General features: G+C 57.4%; 1 protein-coding gene across 1 annotated transcript; it reads right to left on the bottom strand.

Moving 5' to 3' along the window:
* Nucleotides 1-3,065: 3,065 nt before the first annotated feature.
* Nucleotides 3,066-9,215, bottom strand: KLHDC8A (kelch domain containing 8A). Its single transcript, XM_019546564.1, has 4 exons — nt 7,378-9,215; nt 5,274-5,489; nt 4,423-4,524; nt 3,066-3,576 (listed from the first exon to the last, which is right to left on the bottom strand). Exons 1-4 carry the CDS (start codon nt 7,514-7,516, stop codon nt 3,383-3,385), a joined length of 651 nt encoding a protein of 216 aa, XP_019402109.1. The 5' UTR covers nt 7,517-9,215; the 3' UTR covers nt 3,066-3,382.
* Nucleotides 9,216-9,471: the final 256 nt, after the last annotated feature.

Here is a 9,471-nt window from a genome sequence, read left to right as displayed (position 1 = left end):
TGGACAACAACCCACACCTGCTTCTACACAGCACACGGGCCCATAGCAAGCGTTGTCACCACACTGGCTCGACACCATCCATGCACCCTGGACTTGTCTGAGTCCCCTGCATGACCCTTCTCCCTGGCCCAGATTTCCCCAGTGCCGTGACATCCTTTAGCCTGCTCCATGCTGACATCTGGAAACATACTGCAGCCTGTCCTGGGGTTGTTTTGCTGTGCCAGGCACCAGAGTCACATCGGCATCGCCCCACAGCCAATGCACCTGCAGCAGGTTGTCGGAGGGGCCTCCGTCGTCTGTGCACGTTCATAGTTTCATAGTTTCTAGGGTCGGAAGGGACCTGAGCAGATCATCGAGTCTGACCCCCTGCCATGGCAGGAAAGAGGACTGGGATCAAACGACCCCGGCAAGATATTCATCTAACCTCCTCTTAAAGCACCCCCAGGGTAGGAGCCAGCACCACTTCTCTTGGAAGTTGGTCCCAGATCCTAGCCGTCCTGACCGTGAAGCCGCGCCTCCTGATATCTAGCCTCCGTTGACTCCTTGAAGATGCCTGATCTGTGCTGAGGCTGGTTCTCCCCAGCGGGAGGTGCTGCCAGGCACAGTGGTGACACACTCCTGGTCTGTTCTGTGGATGGTTAAAGCCATCACCTGCTAATGCAGACGCGGGTTGGTTTGAAGGCGCATGGCCCAGTAGAGCATTTCAATCTGACAGCGGTAGGTCTTCAATCCTGGGTTGCTGAAGGACCCTCTGCTAGGTTGTAGGTGACCCCCCAGGCTGGGAAGAGACACTATGGAGAGACCCACGGCAGCTGGCACAGCTTGCTTGGGCGAGGCCAGAAATACGTGCAGTGGCAACAGGGCTGCCCAGCCTGGCAAGACAATGTGCCTGGCTGGCCCTGTAAAATAGGGTCAGCATATGCAGGGGTGGGTAAGGGGCTTTCGGCGCTGAAGCCTCCTTCTGAAACTCCCCGTAGCTGCTGGCAGTACAAAAGCCATGGCAGATAGGCCAGCAGCACTGACTCTGTGCAGCTCGGGGCACGGAAGCCCAGCCCAACAGCAGGGAACAATCCTAGCCTGAGATCCCTCATCTCGAAAGGGCCTTGGCGGCTGTTGCTCTTGGATCTCATCCAGCATCTGCCATGTCAGCCGTGACCATGGCCTACTGTGCTATTGCTGGCGGCTCTGTTGGGGCAGCCCGGAGAAAAGCTTCATCAGCAGCAATGTGGGGAGCGAATCCTGGGCTCACCCATCACTACTTCCCTTACAAGCCTGGTATAACCCCTCCACGGCCAGCTGGCATTGGCATGAATGCCTGGGTAGCCTTGTCTACCTTTCGCTTGCCCCTTCACCCCACCCCATCGCTGAGTTGTTCCCAGCAGCACCCCAGGCTCTGCCCAGTGCCTATAAAGCCCTGGCTGAGCCCCACTGGCACAGCTAGAGCAAACCAGTGCAGCAGTACCAACAGTGAATCTGTGCTCACACCCACTGCCTTTAAACACAACCGAAGCACCAGCGCCGTTCCCCTGAGACCTGTGGACACGCGCTTCCCTTTCCAAAGCCCTGCTCGCTGGCCACAGGACAGCAAGGGAGCAATTCACCTGCAGGATGGGCTTGTAGCATGGCAGTCACGCCGCCATCAAAAACAAAAGGGGAGCTGGGGAAGAATGGGGAGTCTGCCCCGCTTGCAACGGCCTCGTGTCCTGGCTCTGCCTGCACCGCGTGGGTAGGGAGCTGGTGCATGGAGCTGTATCAGCGCGCCACAGTATTGGATATAGCCAACAGGTTCTTGATGAGGCAGGAAGCATGGAAGGGGCTTAGGCTCTCGTTAAGCTGTGATGTGGCTTCCTCACCCCTTTGCCCGCGGTTATCTCCCAGCCTTGTTCTGCCCAGGCTGGGAAGGATTTGCACTGGTAAATCCCACTTGCCTTTGAGGCCGATGGCTTCATAATGAAACGCGCATCAGATGCCCAAGAGGCCAGGGCTGGAGCGGTGTCAGGACCCTCCTCGAATTGGCGTCTCATGGCAGCCTCTATGCGTGCTGGCACCGGAGAGTGCTCCCTAGGCTGGCTCTCCCCTCGGCTCAGGTCCATGGCCCAGATCCGCAAATCCCCAACTATAGGTAGGAGGAGTGGAAAGAATCGCTCAGCATGGGGAGAGTTGGTTCAAGAGACTTTATGGAGGTGGGTTTGGCCCGGGCTGCCGCCACGCACGAAAGCCACAACTGTCCATCACAGTGCACTTGGACATGACCAGCTGCGAGCCAGGAGGAGAAACATGAGAGAGAGAGAAAAAGAGGATGGCGGCGGTGGCATTCTGGTTGTACATTGCAACACAGCGGGGTGAGAGAAGCCAAGGGCGGCTGCCCGGGCTTGGCGGGGCACGAGAAACGCAAAGCAAGACCAGAGCCTGGGGTTTGCAAAAGTTCTTCATCTCTGCAACGCAACAAATCCAAACCCCATCTCCAAATGCCTCGGGGCATCACCTGGGATTGGAGTCCGGGCCTGGGTTGTCATGTTGCACCTCTGCAATAAAGCGAGAGAAGGCAGACCTGGGCTTCTGCTGCCACAGGCAGAGCTACCCCCTGTGGAAAGCAGACCCAACATGAGCCCCCGCGTCCTGTCCCTGAGAGCGCTTTCGGCTCCTGTGAAGCAACAGTCGAATGCTACAGCTTAATGGGAGGGGGTCACCGACAGTCCTGCCATCGGACCGATGCCCGCTGGCCCAGGAGGGTCCTTTTCCTACTTGGCAGCATGGATAGGCAGCCCCAGCTGCTGCAGTCCCCCACCAGAAACAGGTCTGCTCCACCCGTTCAGCAGCAGCTTTCCCTGGCCTGTCCGGATACGCACGCTTCCCCCGGGACTTGGCAGCTGCGAGCTGTGATCGGAGCGCTCTCTGCCCTGACCTCAAGGTCCCTCCCCGATGGCGGTAGACACGATACGCCACCTCCGGCGCAAGCTGGTCTCAGCTGGGTTGCTTTCCGGACCCTTGCAGGAAATTGAGGGGGGGTCTCCATGTCAAAGCGTCCCACCCAGAGGAGCTGGTGCATTCCCAGCAGCTGCAGGGCTGTGGGATCGCAGAGCAGCGGTGGAGATCAGGGCTGTCCAGAGGAGCGGTAGAGCTGTGAACAGCAGGACTGGCTAACGGGCAGTCACGAGCCTTTGCTAGCAAACAGCATCACAGCAGTGCTGGCCTCAAGAGGCGGAGGAGGTGGCCCCCTTCCTTGCACTAAACCACGACAGCAGAGCTGCAGCCGGAGAGAGCAGGGCAGCGAGTGCAAACCGCTCCAGCGCCCAGGGACTCTGCAGAGCGGACCTGGTGGCGTCCTCATCCTGCCGCCTTCCTAGGACCTCCGGCTGGAGGGGGCTCGGGCAGAGGCCTGCTAGGAGTCCGACACGCACAGCGCCTCCACAGCATCGCTCAAGCCCTGGTTGACGCCGCCGACGGCCAGCAGGCAGTTCTTCACCACGACGCTGGAGCAGGCGCAGCGAGGGGTGGGCATGGGCGGGAGGCATTCCCATTTGTTCTTCTCCGGGTGGAAGGCTTCGGCGGACTCCAGGACGGTCGGCTGGTTCCCTGAGAGAGCCCGAGGAGCAGGAGATGCTTGATTATGAAACAAACATATCACGATAACGGGGGGAGAAGTCTGATCTGAGCAGGGAAACAGGATAAATCCCCACCCCACCTCGGAGGCCCTGGCCCCACCTCTCCCCCCTCCACCTGCTATAAGGAAGTCAGTTCTTCTAGCCCCACGGTCCTCAACCTTTTTGGACTCGAGGCACCCCTCACTGGACTTGAGGCATCCTCCATCACTTTGTGAATGGCAAGACACCCAATGTCAAAAACCCATTTTTATATTACAGCACGGAGCTCCTTGAAGAGGGGCTAGGCAGCGGAGGATGCTTCAAGCAAGGACAAGCCCGAGACTAAAATTACTTACTCAGCTTGTCTGCTTAGCTCCTCACCTCGCAGCACCCTTCAAAGGATCTGGTGACACCCCAGGGTGGCACCCTGGTTGAGAGTCACTGTTCCAGCCCACAGTTGCGTGGCCCATACATATGCCTGGGCCCAAGGACTTTTCTGGGTGGCCCAGTGTGACAGGTGCTGCACTTAGTCTGTTTTGAGCCAGCCAAGAAAATAAAATAGCAGGACTTCAAAACCAGCAGTCACCTGTGCAAGCCTGATCCATTCAGGTGGCATTTTCCAAGAGCCCAAGTTGTATTTTCAAAAAATGACCTAGGCACTGAGATGCCTAATGGGGAAATTTCCCTACATTCACAGCGTTATTCACGTGGATTTGAAAACGACCCCTGGTTCTCAATGAAGGACAGTGCCTAAGTCGCTTGTGACAATGAGACTTAGGCTCCTCCATCGCATAAAGACTTCTGCAAATGTCTCCCTGCCCTGCTGGCAGCTCCTCACCTAACCCCCCTGCCACGATGACCCTGCCTTTCAGGTAGCCAGAGACGAAGTCTGCTCGCCGTTTCTTCAGGAAGAAGGAGCGCTCCATCTTCATCCAGCCGCCTGATGGGAGAGAGGATGGACACACAGACATGTGCCGCTCAGCGTGCCACCACACACCAGAGACTGCTCGAAGGAGTTGTGGGGCGCTTTGCTTAGCGTTTCAGTCCTCTGAAACTCCGAGCTCGAAGTGACACTTACGGAGGTGACATTAGAGAGAGCCTGTGCCAAAACCCCAGCCTGGCTGAAGCACAGAACCGGACTGAGATGTTGTAAAGGGTCCCGTTTGCTCCGAGTCAGCTCTGGATGCAAGCTGCAGGGCGCTGAAATCTGGGTGCTAGACTGGACTGGCTGTACTGATCTCCGAGACCCGACTGCAAACCTCCCTCACCGAGCAAGGGTCGCAGAGCCTTAAAGACTGGCATACATCTCTTACCTCTGGAAACAGATGCAGCCCAGCCAAACCCGCCCCGCCCAGCTGGAATTCAGAAAGCTGGTTTTCCAGGCAAGGCAGCTTCCCCTTGGGGTATCCTGTCCCCTGTGTGGCCAGGGTCTCTCCCTGCAGTGTCCCAAGAGAGAGGTTAGGCTGCCTGCATGGTGGGCTCGCCACCTGCGGTCCTGCTGCCCAGCTCAGGGTCGGGGCTGGGCTCAAGGGGTCAGCAGGCAATCCTGCAGGGTGCAGAAGCCCCTTGACTCTCAGCAAAGGCAGAGAGACGGGGCTACGGCCCTCAGCATCTGGCACAGAAGAGCAGACCCAGCTGCCTGACATACGCCCTCGCTGTACTGCACATCCGCCCGCAGCGGGTGGGTACCTTGCTCGATGTCAAACACATCCATGGTCCTCATGAACTTGGGCTGCCGGTACAGCCGGCCCTGCCGCAGGCCCCCGAGGCTGAAGAGCTTGCTTTCCGTGGGCACGAAAGTGGAGAAGGCCCTTTTGCTGGGGATGTTTGGGAACTTGGTCCACGATCGGGTCTCGGTGTCGAAGACCTCAAAGGCATTGATGGCGTACTTGGATTGCCGTCCGCCTGGGACAGAGATGGGGACAAATGCATCAGGGATGCCATGACTTTCTGGGGTGAGCGCTGAGTAACTTGGCAGCTGAAAGGAGCTAGGTGGAGCCATGCAGAGATCAGCTTGGTAACCCCGGCATCTGGTTACCATTGTCCCCATCCGCTCCTTTTGTCTGCCCTGCCCTTTGGTCGCCTGTTTGTCTTACGCTACCTTGTCATCAGGCTTGACAGGCCCAGAGGAGCCTGCATATCACTGGGAAATGGGACTGACGAAAATGCTTCCTAAACAGTGTCTGCTTCCCACGGGACAATGAAACATAGAAATGTCTACTCAGACTGGGGGAGGAGAGCACTGACGACTGGAAGTGGGAAGAGGATGTCTGAGGTGGTGAGGGAGGACTGCCGGGTAGTTTAATTCCCAGTTCTGGAGGGCAGGGAGGGAATGCACAAAACCTAATGCCTGGGATTTGCAGAAGAGCATGACTGGCATCATCTCCATGGTAAGGCCTGCAAGCCTCAGTCATGGACCAGAACTTCTCTGTGCCTGGAGCCGTACGGCACTGAACAAAACCAGATTCCCTGCCCCAAAATGCTTACAATGGCCGTACAAAGCAAAAGTTACTCAGGGAGTACAGATGTGTGGCTGTTTGCAGCAGACTTGCAAACAACACCAGAGTCATGACACCACTGGTTCTTGGTGCAGGATCTCCACTGTGCCCACCTGAAGGCCCATGACTGCCACAGTGAAGGGCATTCATTTCAGAAGTATGGATTGTAATTAGCCAGGGCCTGCGGAAGCCCTGAATTTTGCAGCGCTCAGCCTGAGACCACGAGGGACTGGACATTTTCCAGTTTCTCCTGCCCGCTCAGGCAATGGAAACACATCTTTTTCCTGCACCACTCACCCTGTTCTCCAGTGACAGCAGCACTAGCTAGCCCTGGAAGGCACTGGGTGGGTGTCAGTGTAATCGAGATGCATCCATAGCAGCAGGGTGAGTACTGCAGGCTCGGGAGCTCTGCAGCTCAGATGAGGTTCGGTGCCAGTAACACGCCCCAGCACACGATGCTGGGATAGTAACACAACGGCACCGTGTTATTCTTGTACAAGTCCAATGCACATGAACACAGCTCTTTCCAGTTCAGAAGCTCAGCGCCACTTTGAAGACTGGAAGCCCAGGCTTACTCCAAGGCAATGCAAACTGTTTGTGCAGGAGCAACGGATGAACTTCAAATGGATCCAAGGTTCATTACTGGGAACTCCCCTAGAGAGGCAAAACTACCTGGTGGCTTGAGCATGATCAGCCCTCCTGGGCTCCTACCCCAGCTTCCTGACAGATGCTCCAACTCTGCAGATGCCTCAATTTCCCCATCTACAAGGCGAGGATAATGATGCTGACTCCCTGCAAAGGGATAATTCGGACGAAGGGCCTGCCTCCACTGACATCAGTTATGGAATGGGCCCTTAATACTTGCGCTGTGCTTTCGAGACAGAAGCTAAGCAGCTGTATTGCTGCTGTTATTAAAGGCCAGAGGCTTGTATGGGAGGCTGTGGTCTAAAACTGGAGCTGGAAACCTGGCAACCATCACACACCTCCAGACTTGCAGCTAAGTAGGGCAGGCAATGGTGAAACCCGCCTGCAGCCAGCTTGCCCACGGCCTGTGCCTCTACCTGGGACTGAGGTGGTGCTTGGGTGCTCTGCACAGGCCTCAGTTTTATCCTCCAGGAATGCAAACTTCCACAGCTGCATCTCCGGCAGCTAAGCACAGGGTGCTCACGGACAGCAGCTTCCACAATGTCCCCTTTTGGGAATGACCCCTCCCTCAGCATTCACCCTGGGCCCAGGGCTCAGAGGAGTGACCGCCTGGCTGGGCCCCCATGGGAGAGCAATGGGTCTGTTCTTACCGAGCACATAAATCTTGGTGCCACGCAGGAAGGAGGCAGCGGCGTAGCGGGGCGTGGGCATGGCCGCCAGCGACACCCAGATGTCCTTCAGCATGTCGTAGTGCTGCATGTAGTTGTGAGGCCGCAGGTCCAGGCCCATCCCGCCGGCAGCATAGACTCTGTAGTCTGCACAGGGCCAAAAAGCAAAGACAGCAACAAGGGCTCAGGGGTGTGTTCAGCTATTTCCCCGGCTCGTGGCTCCCCTCACTCCTCCTTTCCCCTTCTCCCAGTCTAAAAGTGCACAGGTTGCAAGGATCTGTGACAGCACGTGGCACTGCTCTCTCCTGGATGGAAGCAGAATGGCTCAAGTCTGGTCATAGACCCAGCAGCGCTCCCGAATCCCAAGTCGGCGCATTGAGGTCCTCCTCAAGCAACACTGCGCCCTCAGAGTCACCGAGCCCAAGTAGGCTGGACACAAATTGTGCACAGCCACTGAATGGGGCACTGGTAGCTTCGGGCCGAACCTTAGCCCTGTGCGATCCTTGGGAGCCTCCCGTGATACCCACGGTGACGGGCAAACCTGTGTCGTCATGCACTGCACCAAAACATCCTGCTGCAAGGGTTGTAGCCGGGCATCGGGGCACTTGGCCCGGACAGGGAAGGGGTTAAGGAGCCAGAGGCAGCTGCCAGTTGGCTTCTCCTCCCTTCTGCAACAATGGTCATTTAGCCCTTTCTCCCAGCACACCTGGCTAGGGGATATTTATAGCACTGCAGTAAATAAAGCACCTTTGTGTTCTCAGCTGGAAGAGCAGCTTCCAGCAAAGGCCACAGCCTCCTCTGTCGCTCACTGAACCGCCGGCTTTCATGCCCCTCTGTCTGGGGGCGGCTTTTTTCCCAGCCCACTAATGGGTCTCTGCAAACAGGAGGCATCAGCATTCACACACCTGCTCCCGGAGTCTCACAGGCCCAAGATCAGCACTTGGAAATTGAACCTGGTAGGGCTGAAGGGAGAACTGGTAGCCTGGAAGAAGTGCATTAGAGAAAAAGCCCATTTCCCAGGTGTCTGCAAGCCCGCACCCATATCACGGTGCTGTTTCACGGTGCTCTTGCACACACCCCAGCCTGCTGGAGCCTGATGTGGCTTTTGTAAAGCAGTTGCAAGTCAGAGTGAAACTGTGTTAGAGATCTGGGAGGGAAGTCAGGTCTAGACCCAGCTCTGAGCTGGCCCTTTGCTTGAGATCTGAATTGTGGGAGGAAAGGGAGCTCTTGGGAGTGAGGGGGACAGGTGCTCTATCCCATCCATGCACGGCTCTGCCAAGGCCCCTCAGTCCTGGCTTGAGGCCTGGCACTCCCCACGCCGAGCCTTGCCAGTGCTGCTATCCTTTACCTGCACCCCACTGTGCTATTCCAGTCCTGGGCTTCCTCTGCGGATGCTCTGCAGCGCGGACCTGCAGCCCCCGCTCTGCTATGCCAGTCCCGGTGCTGCCCAGCCCCAGCTCGGCGTGTGCTCCTCAATCCCAGCCTGCAGCTGGCTCAGCTAGTCAATCCTGAGCTCGCATATGGAGCTCTGCCAGCGGCTAGCTTGCAGCACAACTTGCTGTTCCAGTCGCGGGGCCTCCTGCATGGAGGGCTCAAGCACCGTCCCCCTCCGGGGAGCCAGACCTGGGCTTCCCAACACCCGGCTCTGCAGGCCACGGCCTGCATCCCGGTGGCTAAGGAGGGGTGGCTGTAGCTGTGCACCCCAGAGGCAGGCGTGGTGTGAAAGGTGTGCTGGAAGAAGAGGCTGTGATACGGGTTGCGATGCTGTGCTGGCTCGGATACACGAAGTGCCGAGCTATTGTTCCCTGTAAAGAGGTGAGGTCACGCAGATGCCGCACTCAGATTACAGGAGAGGCAACTTCCAGACCGTGCTAAGGGGGGAAGCGCGACAGAGCTAGCAAAGGGTGCTCACACTGTGACCCAGATCGTGGGGTAAGAGCCAGGACGCACACAAGCCTTGGAAGCAATTGGCTCCTAGCTGACCCCACATGGGTGCATGGACAGCAGCATAACCACCCCCAGGCAGGGAGCGGAGTCCCGGGTACAGAGGATTTTTGGCTAAGCAAACCTTCCAGT

This window comes from Crocodylus porosus, unplaced genomic scaffold (genome assembly GCF_001723895.1).
Source record: "Crocodylus porosus isolate Cpor-Errol unplaced genomic scaffold, CroPor_comp1, whole genome shotgun sequence".
Classification (NCBI taxonomy): domain Eukaryota; kingdom Metazoa; phylum Chordata; order Crocodylia; family Crocodylidae; genus Crocodylus; species Crocodylus porosus.
Note: the sequence above shows the minus strand (reverse complement) of the source record. Positions and strands in the feature narration are given on the sequence as shown.

Coding starts and splice junctions, on each gene's coding strand:
- KLHDC8A (XM_019546564.1), bottom strand. CDS start 7,516: ATGGGCCTGGACCTGCGGCCTCACAACTACATGCAGCACTACGACATG. Junction 5,490..7,377: donor CACCAAGATTTATGTGCTCG/GTAAGAACAGAC, acceptor TCTCTGTCCCAG/GCGGACGGCAATCCAAGTAC. Junction 3,577..4,422: donor CATCGTGGCAGGGGGGTTAG/GTGAGGAGCTGC, acceptor GGGCTCTCTCAG/GGAACCAGCCGACCGTCCTG.